Genomic DNA, 16,982 nt, shown 5'->3' with positions numbered 1-16,982 from the left:
ATGCATACCGACCGACTCGTAAAGAATTATTAAATGGCTAACGTCGACGGGGAATCAACACATTTAAAAGGAGCCTCTTCACAATGATCTAATAACTAACCTAGATAGATCTTAAGACGAATTTATTCGCCCCAGTAATCCATACCGTTCTTTAACTTCGAGGTTTGATCCATTTTGTAGATATTAATGATGGTGTATAGTAGAACGGTGACGCGGATATGTTTGTAAGACTTTTACTGAATACAATTCCGAGTTGTTACATTCAAGCCTTCAAAATGCACATACCATCTACCCAAGTTCTACACAGGAGTTACGGTGTGGCTTGACAGGAGACAATTACCTTCCATAGCAGCATACATAATAGGTACCTAAATGTGGGACAAGTCCCGCTTTTAGCATCGGAGAATCGCCCATCTGATTGGCAATTGGCTATGCACATACCTACCAGGTAACTTCTAAGCATCCTGGCATCCATTCATACACTACAACGAACTATTCGACTTTTACTAAACCCAGTAATTAACGCGCCGTTATTGATATTCCATACCGATATCCCAAGATGTCCTCTTCCCAACCTTCATCTCAGCCACCGACTATTAACTACGTGGCTGGCTTCCTACTTGTCGGGCTTGCTTGGGGATTTACGACACCCTTCATTCGCCGTGCGGCCAAAGATCATAACCCACCGGCTCATCCGACACTAGCAAGAGACGACGTAAAAGCAAGCCGAGTCAAGAGTAAACTTTACGGGGCTTTTTTTGCCGTCCTTGATCTACTGAAGAACCCGAGATATGCTGTTCCACTGCTGATCAACTTGACCGGGAGTGTTTGGTTCTTCCTCCTCATCGGCCAAGCAGGTAAGTCGACTGGTTCCATCTTGATGCTATCAGGGCTTTGATATACTAACATCCCGCCACAGAATTGAGCTTGACGGTCCCAATCGTAAACACACTAGCCTTCTTATTCACAGTACTTGGCGACTGGTGGGTTGACAAGAAGGTTATAAGCAGAGGTAAGTCATTATTGCCATAACATCGATGTACCTAATTACTAATTAAGTTAGATACATGGATTGGAATGATCTTGTCTTTATGTGGTATTGCGTTATGCGTCCGGAGTAAAACTAGCTGATATTTTTTTGCTCATATGAAGATGATCAGACACTGCCGATAATTCTCGAAAAAAAAAATTTAGGATATTGAAGAGTTAGGAAAGCTTTCGGGTTCTAATAAGAATCGGTCTTGAAAGAACAAGGTGGAAATAGGTCCAAACGCAGATCCCGGGTGTATCCCACCATGGGAGAACATACCACACATCTACAAAGACCAGCGCAGGTATAGACGTCACTATCATACAGGCAAACTCACGATGACTCTCAACCCTATGCTAAGAATAGATGCTGACTTGCTCCTACAATGAGCAAAGCTCGCGCTCATACATGTTTCATGCAAGTCTTTGATTCGTGTGCTGTGCTACGGGAAGAGGGCATCGCACGTTATTAGTAGTTATCCTGGTGAAACGACCACTAGTCAAAAGGTCGCGGTAGTTTTCAGTATGGCGTCTCATGTAGAGTATGCTCACAGATAAGGTATATGAGATCCTAAATCGTCCCTCGCTATAATAAGCCTAAAGACGAAGAGAGTGCTGCGAAGGAAATACGGTGACTACAGTCAATTTAAGGTTATCCACATACCAGAGACTCAGAAGTCAAAAGCACCACAGTGGTCAAATAGGATAGTGCAAAAGATCTCTCGGTACTTCGTACAAATCGAAAATATTCTATTAACATACTAATTTCTTTTAGCATCTAGAATATTCAATATAATATCAAGACTACCCGAGTGCAATATTAAACTAATAGGCCTTTGAGTTAAGAAGTGTATGACAGGTCTTTATTTCTTCCGGCCGGTCCGTCCCGCTACAATTGGGGAAAGGAACGGCAAAGTTCCTTTCAACCCTCTAAGGATTCGCACGAGCTACAATCGCTATAAAAACCTGGGTGATAAAGAAAACTCTCTACTGGGAGACAATCGTGTAACCGGCCATCTTTACTCGAGTCAGCCTCCATAGTGTTACATACTCAAGTCTTCAAATCTAATCGATGGTGGACTATAATAATATGTAAGAAGCGAAAATAGGTCTATCCCCACAATATTCTAGAACCTACCTAGACTTATACAATTGAAACAGTGAAGACAAATATCTAGGTAGTTGATATAAACCACGTATGGAGCTAGCTTTCTTGAACGAGATTCGAGTTACTGTACTAGATGGTATCATTGACTACGTCAAGCGCAAGGTAAAGTTGCAAGTAGAGTGAATATCTTGGAAGCAAGGGAACTGTGATAGCAAGCTTAGCTGGCGCTTGTATCCCACGATGGCAGGGTAACATCAACGCAGGGCGACCTTTAACAAAATGCCAGCGATGCTTAGGTTGGTGTAAAACAAGTGAGATTTAGGCACGTGTGTAAGTGTCTCTATTCAGTAACAATAGGATGCGTATTTCCTTTAGGAAGATCAATGTTGAACCACCTCAGATCGTGCATATTAATATCGAGCCACGAGACTTATCGAAGCCACTACATATGCACGTATGTAATAATAGGAACATTAATGCTCGATGGCTGCATGAATCCAAGAGCAATAAACGGAATTGACCTGCGCTGTCCCGAGGCCGAACAATTTAGGAAATGTACACGGCAGAAGTATTGAATTTGTAACTCGGGGGCTAACGGTAGTTGACTCTAGCGAGAAGAGTACTCTTGTGTAACTTGCCCCTTTCGTATTTCAAAAGTATTCCTTATCTCCTGAAGGAGCTCGAGTCTTCCCCTTTTATCTCGCCTTTTCGGGGCCAATCCCACCATACGAACAGATACGAACCGATCGGCAGTAAGGGGATAATAATAACTTAGCGCGATCGTGCTTGGCTTTTTGTCCTTCTCCAATGGCGCACGTTAAAATCTCTTTGATCGACTAGTAACCACAGGGATGTTGACAGACATTCTCCATATTACTTGCAACCTTGCACGAGTTGGTCAGGTCCGTAATGGCTCAATAATGGTTCATAATGGTCCTTGTAAAGAAACAATCCCATAGGGAACTAAGGATGTCTTGTCACGTTTCGACAAAGTCTGGTTGTCACCTTAGTTTTAGTGAATCTGGTACGCTTCTTATTTAATGCTCAGGGACCTCCTCTTAGAGACTCCATCTAGAAGGTACCTTTCCCACGTCAAGAAGGCCGCGTAAAATCAACTTCTTTCCATCTACATCAACTCTACTTGATTGATAACTTAATTACCTTATAAACTTAACTCTACCTAATACATTTTACCTAATAATCGTCAAGATGCGTATTTCTTCCCTCTTAACCACGGTAGCCGGCGCCACTTCTGCGTCCGCGGCGGTGATGCAAATTGCTTCCAGCGCCGCACCCTGGAAATGGACTGTAACAGGATGGAGTGCTGGTTGCGCGAGAGAATGTCACTATGGTAAGGCTCCTGTTGCTTTTGATAACCCTATTTTTCTCACTTACTCATTTGTTCAGACTTCAACGTGACCGGCACTGCCAGTTCTACGTCGAGGCCGGCCAGACCTTCGTTTAAGGCGTACTGTAGCGGAGAAGGCGAGGGTGCCAACTATAGGGCCTGCACAGCGCTCGAGGAAACCGAAACCGAGTACCTTGTCCTTGCGAAACTCCTCCCGAGTAACGGCACTGCCAACGGAACATCTCACAAGCCTCAGATCCAAGTGAGCGTAAAGTTCACCGACTTGGATGTTTCGACGACGTGGTGGAACTACACTGGAAAGGCCGTGGCGTCGTACAACCAATTCGTAGCGCCGCTTATGAACTTCACGATCACTCCCGATACCATTTACGGTGTAGCGTAACAGCGGGGAGTTTTAGGGTAGTGCACGGTGATGTGTCAGGTACGACATCTTAGCGTACTTGTTGTCGGGTCATCGACGTGGTCCGGGAAGCAAACACATGTGTCGCAAACGTGGTCGGTTCATTGGCGACAACAGCGTACAACCTACCGACCGAGACGATCTCGATGGTCGGTCGCGAATCACCCTCACATAGTAGTGGTCCGGTCTATTCAGTTTCCTATGCTAGAATGAGCCAAGAAGTACGCCCTTAATAAATATCAACTACCCGAACCTGAACGTCGGATCAAACCCACATATGCCTTACTGAAAGGACCAACTTGAACGTCGATCACAAGATAAGATCGAGGAGGGCTCATCAGTTGGTAGATCTACACCTAGCCCTTCTGGCTTGTATGTCTCGCGAGAGTGAGGATGTAAGCCTAGACTATAGACGTTCTTATTCATAGACGGGACAGATGTTGATTGCCAATGTCATGATAACTTGATTGACTAGGCACGACAACCCATAATATTAATCATTAATAATTATAAAATCTTGCGTTCTTCAAGTGACCATTTTCATATAGAGAAATTTGTCGGAACGTCCGTCTTGGCAGTCGTCGTATATACCGAGCCCGAGATTGAATGCAATTGTTTCGTTGGGTACATCTAACATTGCGATGACGAGACTTCAGTTAGGCAGCCGGATAAAAAATTCATGAAGCCTTAAAATTGAATGCTGCCTTAAAGATGTGACCCGTGAACAGCGCCTTTACGTAATCATATTTACGTTAAACGTTACGCAAGTGACTGTGGCGGTGGCTTTGCCAAGGATACCAAGGATGCCAAGGCTAAAGGACATGAAATTACATCAGTGTACCAGTCGGCGCTTCTCCCCTCCCCCACCGAACTTCCATCTATACACTACGCAGCTTTGGCCCGCGTTTCCAAGCTTTCCACTCAACTCCCATCCTGACAATTTACATCTGGAGGTAGCCTAACTTAGGAAACATAATTTGAGCCTCTGGGAGGTCCTCGGTTATTATCTATAGCTGCCTACCTGACTACCCTTCGAGCTAAGAGCTCCTAACCGACTTAATCGAAACTACATATTCATACACTAGAACCCCCTTAAAGTCAACTCTTCACGATCGCGTTCTGTCGATAGATCTTCTAGTCCAATCAACAACAATTTTCACTAGCCCTTGAAGATCAACTTTATTAGTCATGAACGTTCTCAAGCTTCAGAGGTAAACCATCACACACAATAATCCCTACCTTGGAGCTCGCGAAACTGACGGCGGTTAGGAAATTTCCTCAATTCGAACAAGGCGACATATTCGGTCTTACCGATGCCTTCCGCAGGCTCGACGTCGACGATAAGGGCTACATTGACGAGGCTACCGCCATAAAGGCTACCCAGCAAAGCGAGCGACAGCCTTACGATGTCGTTAGACAGGCTTTAAGAGAAGTTGAGCTCGACGCTTCCCGAAGAGTTGAACTCGAAGACTATGTCGGCGTAAGTTACGTTGGGCCATACAAACGATGCCAAGCCTCCGGTTCTAATATGCAACTAGTTAATCGCCAAACTACGCGAATCCTCCCCTGCGCAACGGCGTATGAACACTGGGGGTGCTGCGCCGGTTGCTCCCGCCGGTATCGTAGCTCAAAGAACAGGTGGACAGGGACATTCCTCCAAAGGAAGCATCGGCAAGATTCATGTCCAAGGCTCCAGTGCCAATATCACCCATACCATCAACGAAGATGAACGAACCGAATTTACCCGCCACATCAATGCTGTCTTAGCTGGCGACCCTGATATAGGGAGTCGGTTGCCCTTCCCGACCGACACTTTCGAGATGTTCGACGAGTGTAAAGACGGTTTGGTGCTAGCTAAACTTATCAATGACAGCGTTCCCGACACCATCGATGAGCGTGTACTAAATGTCCCCGGCAAGAAGGTCAAAAAGTTGAACACGTTCCATATGACAGAGAACAACAACATTGTCATCGAGTCTGCAAAAGGTATCGGCTGTTCGGTCGTCAATATTGGTAGCGGTGATATCATCGAAGTCCGAGAACATCTCATTCTAGGTCTAATCTGGCAGATTATTCGGAGAGGTCTCTTAGGCAAGATTGATATTAAACTTCACCCCGAGCTCTATAGACTGCTTGAAGAAGACGAGACGCTGGAGCAGTTTCTACGCTTACCTCCCGAGCAAATCCTCCTACGATGGTTCAACTATCACCTTAACGCAGCTGGTTGGCATCGCCGAGTCAGCAATTTTTCGAGCGATGTAAAGGATGGAGAGAACTATGCAGTTCTTCTGGCGCAAATTGGAAAGGATTACGGTTGTAGCAGAGCTCCTCTTCAAACACGCGATCTATTACAGCGAGCAGAGGAGGTACTGGTCGACGCCGACAAGTTGAGCTGCAGGAAGTTCTTGACACCGAGTTCTCTCGTAGCAGGAAACCCTAAGCTCAATCTAGCTTTTGTTGCTAATTTGTTCAACACTCATCCAGCCCTAGACCCGATTACCGAGGAAGAAAAGCAGCAGGTGGAAGACTTTGATGCCGAAGGTGAACGAGAAGCCAGAGTATTCACATTGTGGTTGAACAGTCTGGACGTACAACCAGCTGTGGTCTCCTTCTTCGATGACCTTTGCGACGGTTCCGTTCTACTTCAGGCCTACGACAAGGTTATCAAGGGATCGGTGAACTGGAGACATGTGAACAAGAGGCCGGCAAGTGGCGCCGAGTTGATGAGATTCAAAGCCGTCGAGAACACTAATTACGCCGTTGAACTTGGCAAGCAGAATGGCTTCTCGCTAGTTGGTATTCAGGGAGCGGACATCACAGATGGAAATAAAATGCTTACGCTGGGTCTTGTCTGGCAGCTCATGCGAAAGGATATTACTCTCACACTTTCAGCTCTAGCGCAACGTCTTGGAAAACGGGAGATGACCGATGCAGAGATGGTAAGATGGGCGAATGACATGTCTCGAAAAGGAGGCCGGAGTTCATCGGTTCGGTCGTTTAAAGACCCCGCTATTGGCAGTGGTATCTTCTTCTTAGATGTTCTCAACGGTATGAAGAGCAGTTATGTCGACTACGACCTTGTCACGCCTGGACGAACCGATGAAGAGGCATACTTGAATGCTAAGCTAAGCATTAGCATCGCCAGAAAGATGGGAGCAACGATCTGGCTAGTCCCTGAAGATATCTGCCAGGTCCGAAGCAGATTGGTTACTACTTTCATCGGTAAGACAACTCAGTTTATAAACCTTTCGGGCGTAGTAGTATTGGCTAACTCATAATTACAGGCTCGCTTATGGCGACTTACGAGAAGATGCAGTAGATTGCAGCCTTTTAATTATCTTGCGAAAGAAGTGTGCAAAGGGCCTACCTCTAGGTTACTTCGGATTAAAAAAGTTGGGGGATTTGACGACGATATGTGTTAGTTAGCTTACTGAATGGCCTGTTAGCCTTGCCAAAATTCCGAATGCAGTTTTTATCCAACTACCTTAGGTACCCAGGTATGTCGTGTCAACTAGAAAACTGAATATATTGCATTATGAGTGATTTCTTTCGGGTTTGGTAAGCTTGAGGTGAAGATTAGGTACCTATAATAGGTCACCAGTTCGTACCGACCTGAGGTATTTACTATTTAGGGGTGTACATTAGGTACCTCCTAAGATGCACATTCTTACGTTAGATTAATTTATAGTTGTATCCTAATGCAGTGCGACAGTGTAACAGTGTAGCAAGGCCCCGCCATTTTGCCCATAGGAACTTGTCGATATGGGAAGCTTACAATCTCACTACCTCGTCGAATGTCTTCAGCCTTGTTCTCCCTTTTCCCCCAGTCCCCCTAATTTATTCCCTAATAATAGAGGAATGAAGACAAAGACTCCATTTTTACGTCGGGTTCCCGCAATGATTGTTGACAGCCGAGCCTTCTCCATTGTCTTGTGTGGAACCGCACCTTGTAGAAAACAGTATTACCTCGGCGTATTAAAGGATCATCTGGAAGAGTGAGATCGACGCCGAACGGCAGCGACCGTACCAATTTCAATGTCATCAGGCTCCAACCGGGTTCGACGGAATCTTTGGTTGTTAAAAACTTAGTGGATTCGTCCGGTTGCACCGGCCGTGCTAAAGTACCCCTAAAGGTGGCGATTCTCCATACGATTGATCCGAGTGTACGAGATAACGGGAATCTAACCTTATAAATAAATCATTTCACTCCGAGCCTCAATTGATACCTACCTAATATATAAAATCTGTCAATTCCATTCAGCCTCCCACCTACTAGGGTAATCCTCCATTCCGCCATTAGAAAAGGAGGCTGGATATTGTCGTTCAACCCCATTGCCTTCCTTCAAATATGTCTACTGAAGAGTTACATGCGGCTTCACAGCGCCGAGATCATCTTGCAACGGATACGGATGTCCATGGCGTACATTCAAGACGCGAGACACAGCATCCAGTTGCTTTAAACGAGGCATTAAAAGCTATACATCGCACTCCAGATACCCCTTCAGATAGTAACAGCGATTCGGGTATTGAAGCTACGGACACACATCCGCACTCGGTCTTATTACGACGCAAACCAGAATCCGATTCCTATGATAACTCGGCTTCGGAAACTCCTGAAATCTTGCACTTAGAGAGCCCAGACCTAAATGAGAAGTCGAGCTCTGAACAGCTTCTCCATGGCTTACCCAAATATGCTTCTACAAGCAAGGGGGAAAAAACCTACGTGGTAGCCAGTGACGATGCAGAACTTCGTGAGATATTAAGACGGGGTTTGGAAAGAGCAAGTCGACACATTTCCAGTACTTATCCGCTTCGCTTACGAGCAGCACTAACATTGGATAGTTACAGGAGAAAGAAAAAGCACTGCCGGGGCGACGCGAAAAGCTACGGGATATGGTCTTCACGAGGCAATTCTCAGCGTTCGATAGGCAAAACCAGGATGCAGCAAACAGCCCGTTTCATGGCTTTTATGTTCTCTTCTGGATTTCGGTGTTTTTCTTGATTGTTAAGATGGCTGCTGACAACTGGAGGAAAACTGGGAACCCGCTCGGTACCAATGAGATCATGAAAACCATGTTTAGAAGAGATGGTGAGTTGGCTTTGATCCTCGATACTTCGGAATATAAAACGATTAACCACTAATATAGTCATTGTACTTCTATTCTCCGACGGCATCATGTGTGCTCTGACGGGAGTGAGCTGGGTAATCCAGCGACTGGGTTTTCTCAACTATATCGACTGGAAAAGGTCTGGTTGGATATTGCAAAACGTAAGTTCTTAACACGGTTTTTACAAACGAACTCCTTCTAACCCATAGTCCCATAGATCTGGCAAACTCTGTTCATCGCGGGTGTAGTTGGCCTTACTCTTGTGAGGGATTGGCCGTGGACACGTGAGTGAGCTTCCTACTGAGAACGAAGCCCGTATACTAATAATTATTGTTATTAAAGATACTGTATTCTTTGTTCTTCATGGCCTTGTCATGTTGATGAAGCAACATTCATATGCGTTCTATAATGGCCACCTTTCATCCGTCTACAAGAAACGACAGGTTGGTGTTTATAACCTCATATTCGTCTAAGTGATCTAGTAAGCACGACCAAATTGCTAACTTCTCGATTTAATTAGAGTCTACTCCTTAAATTGAAACAGCTGGAGAATATATCACCTGTGACATCGCCTTCGCAAACGAGACTAAGGATTTCGGCTCTCTCAACGTCGCATCTCGCTCATCCGCCATCGGCAGATGAGTACCGTGAGAGGCGGTTTTCATTATCAAAGAATGGACCTACCGACCAAAATAACATGGAGAGCATCTCCCGTGCTATTGAAGCAGCAGAACCACTTGACATAGAGCAGATTCATGTTTTCGAAAGTCTCATTAAGTGGGAAGTCGACGCTCTCGCAGACGAACTCAGGGGCAAAGAGACGGACCCTCCACATTATTATCCAAATAACCTTACCTTCTGGAACCATTACGAATATATCGTACTACCCACTGTCGTTTATGAATTGCAATATCCCAGGTCCGATAGTATTAATTGGTATTACGTGGCTGAAAAAGCGTGTGCTCTTTTCGGTGTCATATTCGTCATGGTCATGATATCTCAAGCGTTTATTTATCCTGTTGTAATGAGAACGATCCATATGAAGGAAATGGGCTTGACAACTACGCAAAGATTTCGCGAATTTCCATGGATACTCAGCGATCTTGCCTTTCCCTTCATGATGGAATATATGGTGAGTCCTACTGCTATAGTTTATTTTATATTACCTACTTGTGCTCTGCTGACTCTTCGCCATTAGTTAGCTTGGTATCTCATCTGGGAGACGGTTCTCAATATCCTTGCGGAACTCACCTTTTTTGCGGACCGAAGCTTCTATGATGCGTGGTGGAACAGCGGTATGTTGCCATTTATCCTTCATTCTAGTTTCATTAGCATAGGTATATCTGCGATACTAACACCGAAGTAGTCTCATGGGATCAGTACGCTCGCGACTGGAACCGACCGGTCCACAACTTTCTCTTGCGGCACGTGTATCACAGCTCGATATCATCCATGCGTGTAAATAAACACACCGCGACGCTCATTACCTTCTTCCTCTCGGCTTGCGTTCACGAGCTGGTCATGTGGTGTATCTTCAAGAAACTACGCGGGTACTTGCTCATCCTCCAGATGACCCAGCTCCCGCTTGTGCGGCTCAGCCGGACTAAGTGGCTTCGCGGCCAGCCAACGATTGGGAACATCATATTCTGGGTTGGTATTTTTACAGGACCGAGTTTGCTATGTAGTTTGTATCTGATTCTTTGAATGGTTGTTGGTTGGATGTTTGGCGCTTTGGGAGATACACTAGACGTAGAGGGGAGAGGCAAGCAAGCGAATTTTAGGGAGCCATATGTTTTGAAGAGAAACTTTAGGGCTTTTGGAGTTTACGGTGTTACATACCAAAGACAGCGTGTTGGATCGAAGTCACGGTTAAGGTAAAGTAGGTAATAAATAGTGTGTAAACATTGGCTATTTTGTAAATTACTAGCTGGTTAAAGTTCTATCGTAACTGATATTGTAACTGGTATTTTAATATTTGCCTTGTATTACTTAGGTTAGTTAATGATTACCCGTAACTAGTAGATCATTCACTAGTCCCAACTTGTAAATGACATTTACGGTGGACCAACCGGAAGCTCTCCAACAGGTAGCTAGTCACTTGGGTTTAATGATGGGAAGTATTGCAGGGCGAACACTAGGTTTGACCTATAGGAGAGATATCGAGAGACCCCAGCTTTCATGTCCGCATGTATACGACCCTTTGTGGTCTTCTATTCCATGGTTTCATGCAGCTCTTATGCAACACACAGCAAGTTTTATAGCTTTTGGCGGTAATAATGCGCCACAGATTATTCCTGGCTACCTGATGGCAAGCAATGTGTTCATTGTGTTACAAGTCCGTCGGAATAACAGCGTGGTCGACGTGGGCTACGTAAGAGTAGGCCGAATCTACATATGATGAGCGACACCATGCAATGTAGATGCGGTAGTGGACGCAGTGGTGTTCCTCAATCTGGATGCTTGCTTCAGGCCGGCTTGGTGGTTTGGATGTTCGTAGCCAATCGAACCTGCAAATATAAAATATATGTTTCGCGGCAAATAGGAACAAAAAAGCTAGTATTAATTAAAAATGGGATGCATGTGAATACCCATCTTGGGGTAACCGCGAGTTGGGTGGTGTTCATTCAATGGGATAGATGCTGCATGATCAGAGGTAAGAACGTTGGACATAACGTTCACGGAAGTACGTACTTGCCTACAATTCCATTGACAGGCAGCAAACTACGTCATTGTATCACTAAGTACAGTATGCATTTTGCCATTTGTCTGGCTACACTGTGGTCAAAGCATACCTACTAACCTAGCAAGCTGTTCTTCCGAAGATGATCCGTCTCCTTTGAAAAACAAATTTTATTTGTCGGCCAACCACTGACAACCTTACCTCAACTATTTGACGAACTCCATTCATCACTGGGTTGCTGGGGAGCTACTTCAACACCCCCAACACGCGATATATTTTAAAGTCAAAACTCTGCCTTACACCATCAAGGTTGATTTCAAGAGCTTTTCTCAGCTTCCTCTCTCATTAATCATTTACTCCTCATCAAGCCGCTGTAATGTCTCGAGGAGGTACTACTCTCTACGTGACTGGCTTTAGCCATGGCACGCGTGCTCGCGACCTCGCCTACGAATTCGAACGGTATGTCCATTATCCTCGTCGGTGAATCGATCGACCGTCCTACGGATGCGGTGTCCGATGTCACCTGCCTTCTCCTCGTCCTCACCCCGACCTCGCTTCGTCGTTCTCGGCTTCGTTCGAGTCCTCGATTCGTCTTCTTAACCTACGCTTCTGCCCTCCACGTCCTCCGTGTCCATCTCAGCCTCCCATCTCCTTCGATCGAGCGGTCGTATGGCATCTTGAGATGCATCGTTCCGCGTCCCTTGACCATCGCGATGGGATTTCGAAGCTTCATGCAATCGATGCAAATCATTAATTATTTGGGAAAGTCTTCACTTTGTTGCGGGGATTGCTGACATCAAATCTATCTAGCTATGGCCGTCTCGTCCGTTGTGACATTCCAGCCCCTCGCTCTGCGAGCAGCAGACTGTAAGCTGAGCAGCCCCTAATTGGTAACTATCGCATGATCTAATCAGAATGGCAGGTTCGCTTTTGTGGAGTATGAGGATCGTCGTGACGCTGATGATGCGTACCACGAGATGCATAACAAGCGTATCGGCCGGGACGATCTTCTGAAGATTGAGGTAAGCTATCCTTATGACTATAGCCCAATTCTTCTAGACGCGGTCAGCTAACGAATATATAGTGGGCCCGCACTCCTCCGTCCGCGTCTTGGCGCTTTGACAGTGGTCGTGACCGCGACAGCAGGCGTGACCGCGGAGGCCGATCTCCTCGTCGCGGCCGTTCGCCTTCACCTCGCCGCAGCACACGCGACTATTCTCCCAGGAAGGACGACCGTCGTGACCGAGACCGCGATCGCGACTACGACCGTGAACGCCGTGATACCCGCGACCGTTCTCGTTCTCCGGATCCTCGGTACAAATCCCCGTCTAGCTCACCTAAGGTTCCTGTCAAGTCGGAGCTTACACCCTTGCCTAGTGACCGCGATCGTGACGACCGAGACGACCGCGACCGCCGTGATAACGGTACTAACGGTGATGATCGTAAAGGTGAGTTTCATAGTCGCGTTTATAGAGAGGCATCTAACATTGGATCCAGCTGTTGACAGTCCTCCTCCCCAACACGATGACTTGGACGTTGCTGAGTAATAAGTATACCTGGTTATCTTACCTCTTCAGCAGTGGGTTGCATCCGCAACGTGTGAAATAGACATCTCCTTTGTTGCACGGGTGTTTGGCTTTGCGTTTTTACACTGGCTTTCGCTCATATTCTAGTTCCGATTCAATCGACAGGCCCATGATCCTGTGTACAACTGGCGGAGAGGCTGAATTCCGAGACGATGCATTTGATACTACCGAGAAGATTTAGGTTCCCTCGAGAGGAACGATAATCATTAGGTCAAGGCGGTTAGGTAGTAACGGGTGCGCCTAGTGGGACATGTTCCTAATCAATTAGTTTAGAGCAAATTTACTTTGATCCTGCGCATCAATAGTGAAAAAACGAGCTTCGTTAGTTTTTGCAGATTTGTGTTGTTAATGATAATCTACGTATGCTGGAAGGTCATCAGAGTTAGTTCCAGCAGCTATACAGGTCAACTGGCCGTGTTTGATGCTAAGAGGGTTAGGTGATTTTAAAGAATATACTTATATGTCACGACAGATGATTCCGTATACTAATAATTATCATATTTTTAACTTTGTCTATCTAATACGTACGGAATAGCTGTGATAGAGTTGAGTTTTATTAATTAGGAACTTCTAATCTTTATACCTGTAAAGTTTATGCAAGCTATTTAAGGAGCTGGTTATTTTGAACGTTGCTTCGTGTTATAGGTAGGTAGATAGCAGGGGAACAATAGCCAATGAAGCAGTTAGTGATTATTGCTGTTCAGATGATGATCTTATGGATTTTTTTTTCTTGACATGGAATGGCTACGGGCTGCATCTTGATTATGCCGAGTCACGTCATATATGATACACCGTCGTATCCCGCGTAGAGATTTTCCAAAGCTGACATCGGCTTGGTTGTACGTATGTATTGGTTTCTCTTCGGCTTTATCTAGGCTTTGTGGGGAAGCCCTCGAGGTACAAACAAAGGAAAGGAACGGGAAGAAAGGGGGCTCACTTTAGTATGCCTGTAATATACAAAACTAATGCACGGAACGTCAAAGTTAATGCCAGGGCCCTCTTCAAAAAGATTTTCAGTTTTGTACTCCGTAGTTATGTACTACTCCTTTCTTTACCGCTTGTCTAATACATGCATATCTACCAGGCACTTACGTATGTAGATCAGACAGCCTTATTATGCTCCAAGTCTTGAGAATATTCGAATGAATGAGAAATATCGAAATACCAACCTAGGTACCTAATGTATACCTAGGAAGCAAATGACAACTTATAGGTCACTTGAAGCTTAGTTGTTAGTTGTTAGTACCTGAAAGTCTCAGGTGAGCCCGGCGGGTGACTGGCTCCCCCCTAAGACTAGCTTAGGTAGAGGTAATTTTCTCAAAGCTCCGACTGGCCGACTTCATTACTTTCAACCTATTGAACCTATTGTAAGGTCCCATCTTACCTTAAAACTTATGCATCTACGTTAGGTACTCTACCTAGGTAGTAGCTACTAACGTTCTTACCATCCATCCCTCATAGCTAAATTTTCTAGCTTTATTCTTATTTTTTCGCTTCTCTTCTCTCTTGGTCCTCCTTCACACCTCACCATTCAAGTAACACGTTGCATACTCATATTTAATACCCTTCCGTTATAAAGTAATATCAACGTCGAGCATATATCTAAGACGCAAACGATCATGTGTACTCCATGTACTTTAGTCAATTCGATGATCTGACCCAACGATACGTAGAGCGACATCCTTGCGCAAGGTAAAGGGTACTTCGAAATTCTGCGCAGTTACCGCTGTTACCTATGCCCTCGATAGCCCGTCCTACAAGCTCGACTATGTCGCCCGAATCGTCAAGAGCTTTTCGATAAAACTTGTATCGTTGTTGGTGTAGTCGTGTTCAAAGACTGCCTAGGTATCTTTAGTTCTCGATATACATGTTCAAGCATCAGCCACGCGCAAACTTCTCGGCCCCCTACTTCAGCCCCGTGCGAACTATACGCCGCCTGTCTTTCGTTATTACGTCGCTCGACTTCTTCCGTGTTCGCCTAGCCGAAGTTCCAACATGGCCGCTGTACGTCTACCTCACTTTCATAACGGCCCGCCTTTGCGCTGGGATGAGTCCCATTCGGTAGCTGACTCAGATCCTTTAGAGCTCGGAAGATATCAAGGCCAAGGATGCCATTGAAAAAAGAAAGTCCCAAATTAAGGACTTCCTCTCCCAGCCGGTGACCGCTGCTTTCTGCGCCGGCGGTGTTGCTGGTGCCGTATCGCGAACCGTCGTATCTCCTCTCGAGCGTCTGAAAATTCTCTTTCAGGTACAAAGCGCCGGCCACAATGAATACAAGCTATCGGTAGGCAAGGCGCTTGCTAAGATGTGGAAGGAAGAAGGCTGGAGGGGTTTTATGGCTGGTAATGGAACCAATTGCGTTCGCATCGTTCCTTATTCCGCAGTGCAGTTCGGCAGCTATAACCTTTACAAAAGGGTAAGTTAGCTAACAGAGCTACTTGGTTTATTACAACTCAGTCGAGGCTTCATATATTGAAAAAACAATTGTAGGCTGGTTTGGCTAACACTGGACGTAGCACTTCTTCGAGAAGTACCCAAACGCTCCTTTATCTCCCCTCGAGAGGCTTGTGTGTGGCGGCATAGCGGGCATCACCTCAGTCTTCTTTACATATCCACTCGATATCGTACGGACTCGACTGTCAATCCAATCGGCGTCATTTGCTGCACTCAACAATGTGCCAAAGGACAAGCTACCGGGTATGTGGTCTACAATGGCCATGATGTATAAGGAGGAGGGCGGTATACGTGCTTTGTACCGCGGCATAATACCTACGGTCGCAGGAGTAGCACCATATGTGAGCTTTAATATGCGCCTTACGGGCTTGATCTGTTGAATATGGCACGAGAAGACTAATGGTTTCTTAGGTAGGGCTGAATTTCATGACATATGAATTCGTCCGCAAGTATCTAACACCTGAGGGTGACCAAAACCCCAGCGCAGCACGGAAGCTGTTGGCTGGCGCCGTATCGGGCGCCGTTGCTCAGACATGCACTTATCCATTGTGAGTATGTCTTACAGCTTTCGAGTTCTAGTTGTCTAATATGTGCATAGCGATGTCTTGCGGCGAAGATTTCAAATCAACACCATGTCTGGCATGGGCTACAAATACAAGTCGATAGGAGACGCTGTCAGAGTAATAATAGCCCAAGAAGGAATAAAGGGCCTATATAAGGGTCTCATTCCGAACTTACTTAAGGTCGCCCCTAGCATGGCCGCCAACTGGCTTAGCTTTGAAGTCACTCGAGACTTTTTGGTCAGCTTAAAGCCAGAGCCAGAACCAGTGGATCTATAACCGAGAAGACACATGATAGTAGCCGATTCCCTTCACCCGTACTGGATTATATCCAAATTGTACTTGACTACCTCCCGATATGCACCACTTATGCGTGCGGGATTTCTAGTAGGATGGCGCTGATGCACCACGGTAAAGAAGAGCTGCATCATGCAGGACAGTGGACCGGACGCGTTAAACAGGGAAAGGTAGATAAATAGGCATAGAGAGCATAAAGATCAGGTTTAGTAGAGAAGGCTATGGATTCCGACAGGATAGACCCCGAGCAATGTCTTGTTGTATATGTATACTGAAAGATGACTACCCCTATGAGAGGGCGGGGTCACTCTTCTTTTGGAGAGATAGCGTCAGGGTGATAGTTCTATAGAAGAAATAAAAATCTAAAATTCATTAGAAATTAGTCTTGTAT

The 16,982-nt window shown here is 45.6% G+C and overlaps 6 protein-coding genes across 6 annotated transcripts; all 6 read left to right on the top strand.

The window, feature by feature from the left end:
- Positions 1-315: 315 nt before the first annotated feature.
- On the top strand, positions 316-1,754 carry F5Y00DRAFT_230880 (uncharacterized protein; the record flags this gene model as incomplete). The annotated part of the gene is made up of 3 exons (XM_048006954.1): positions 316-857; positions 920-1,012; positions 1,064-1,754. Coding segments are annotated over exons 1-3 (455 nt in total), but the record flags the coding sequence as incomplete, so codon positions are not given.
- A 1,466-nt stretch (positions 1,755-3,220) lies between these two features.
- F5Y00DRAFT_19317 (uncharacterized protein) lies at positions 3,221-4,567 on the top strand. The gene is made up of 2 exons (XM_048005208.1): positions 3,221-3,488; positions 3,545-4,567. The coding sequence occupies exons 1-2, from the start codon at positions 3,347-3,349 to the stop codon at positions 3,886-3,888; spliced, it is 486 nt and encodes a 161-aa protein (XP_047867227.1). The 5' UTR covers positions 3,221-3,346; the 3' UTR covers positions 3,889-4,567.
- A 414-nt stretch (positions 4,568-4,981) lies between these two features.
- On the top strand, positions 4,982-7,551 carry F5Y00DRAFT_19258 (calponin homology domain-containing protein). The gene is made up of 4 exons (XM_048005192.1): positions 4,982-5,117; positions 5,176-5,386; positions 5,445-7,128; positions 7,191-7,551. The coding sequence occupies exons 1-4, from the start codon at positions 5,095-5,097 to the stop codon at positions 7,223-7,225; spliced, it is 1,953 nt and encodes a 650-aa protein (XP_047867226.1). The 5' UTR covers positions 4,982-5,094; the 3' UTR covers positions 7,226-7,551.
- Positions 7,552-8,097: 546 nt separating this feature from the next.
- On the top strand, positions 8,098-10,980 carry F5Y00DRAFT_19260 (MBOAT family protein). The gene is made up of 8 exons (XM_048005193.1): positions 8,098-8,686; positions 8,755-8,995; positions 9,054-9,175; positions 9,232-9,298; positions 9,357-9,457; positions 9,535-10,146; positions 10,213-10,309; positions 10,381-10,980. The coding sequence occupies exons 1-8, from the start codon at positions 8,255-8,257 to the stop codon at positions 10,716-10,718; spliced, it is 2,010 nt and encodes a 669-aa protein (XP_047867225.1). The 5' UTR covers positions 8,098-8,254; the 3' UTR covers positions 10,719-10,980.
- Positions 10,981-11,880: 900 nt separating this feature from the next.
- Positions 11,881-13,709, top strand: F5Y00DRAFT_230869 (RNA-binding domain-containing protein; the record flags this gene model as incomplete). The annotated part of the gene is made up of 5 exons (XM_048006953.1): positions 11,881-12,153; positions 12,505-12,561; positions 12,617-12,716; positions 12,779-13,142; positions 13,192-13,709. Coding segments are annotated over exons 1-5 (650 nt in total), but the record flags the coding sequence as incomplete, so codon positions are not given.
- A 925-nt stretch (positions 13,710-14,634) lies between these two features.
- Positions 14,635-16,970, top strand: F5Y00DRAFT_230867 (mitochondrial carrier). Its single transcript, XM_048006952.1, has 5 exons — positions 14,635-15,284; positions 15,364-15,696; positions 15,797-16,075; positions 16,146-16,282; positions 16,333-16,970. Exons 1-5 carry the CDS (start codon positions 15,276-15,278, stop codon positions 16,571-16,573), a joined length of 999 nt encoding a protein of 332 aa, XP_047867223.1. The 5' UTR covers positions 14,635-15,275; the 3' UTR covers positions 16,574-16,970.
- Positions 16,971-16,982: the final 12 nt, after the last annotated feature.

The sequence above is a fragment of the Daldinia vernicosa genome (assembly GCF_022497035.1).
Source record: "Daldinia vernicosa strain CBS 139.73 unplaced genomic scaffold F5Y00scaffold_11, whole genome shotgun sequence".
Classification (NCBI taxonomy): domain Eukaryota; kingdom Fungi; phylum Ascomycota; class Sordariomycetes; order Xylariales; family Hypoxylaceae; genus Daldinia; species Daldinia vernicosa.
Note: the sequence above shows the minus strand (reverse complement) of the source record. Positions and strands in the feature narration are given on the sequence as shown.

What these genes read in the sequence shown, in the direction of transcription:
- F5Y00DRAFT_230867 (XM_048006952.1), top strand. An exon ending in GCTATAACCTTTACAAAAGG is followed by an intron (nt 15,697 to 15,796) that starts GTAAGTTAGCTA and finishes CACTGGACGTAG; the next exon opens with CACTTCTTCGAGAAGTACCC. An exon ending in TCGCAGGAGTAGCACCATAT is followed by an intron (nt 16,076 to 16,145) that starts GTGAGCTTTAAT and finishes ATGGTTTCTTAG; the next exon opens with GTAGGGCTGAATTTCATGAC.
- F5Y00DRAFT_19258 (XM_048005192.1), top strand. Translation starts at nt 5,095, where the DNA reads ATGAACGTTCTCAAGCTTCAGAG. An exon ending in AACTCGAAGACTATGTCGGC is followed by an intron (nt 5,387 to 5,444) that starts GTAAGTTACGTT and finishes ATATGCAACTAG; the next exon opens with TTAATCGCCAAACTACGCGA. An exon ending in ATTGGTTACTACTTTCATCG is followed by an intron (nt 7,129 to 7,190) that starts GTAAGACAACTC and finishes TCATAATTACAG; the next exon opens with GCTCGCTTATGGCGACTTAC.
- F5Y00DRAFT_19260 (XM_048005193.1), top strand. Translation starts at nt 8,255, where the DNA reads ATGTCTACTGAAGAGTTACATGCGGCTTCACAGCGCCGAGATCATCTT. An exon ending in CTGGTTGGATATTGCAAAAC is followed by an intron (nt 9,176 to 9,231) that starts GTAAGTTCTTAA and finishes ATAGTCCCATAG; the next exon opens with ATCTGGCAAACTCTGTTCAT. An exon ending in TGATGCGTGGTGGAACAGCG is followed by an intron (nt 10,310 to 10,380) that starts GTATGTTGCCAT and finishes ACACCGAAGTAG; the next exon opens with TCTCATGGGATCAGTACGCT.
- F5Y00DRAFT_19317 (XM_048005208.1), top strand. Translation starts at nt 3,347, where the DNA reads ATGCGTATTTCTTCCCTCTTAACCACGGTAGCCGGCGCCACTTCTGCG. An exon ending in CGCGAGAGAATGTCACTATG is followed by an intron (nt 3,489 to 3,544) that starts GTAAGGCTCCTG and finishes TCATTTGTTCAG; the next exon opens with ACTTCAACGTGACCGGCACT.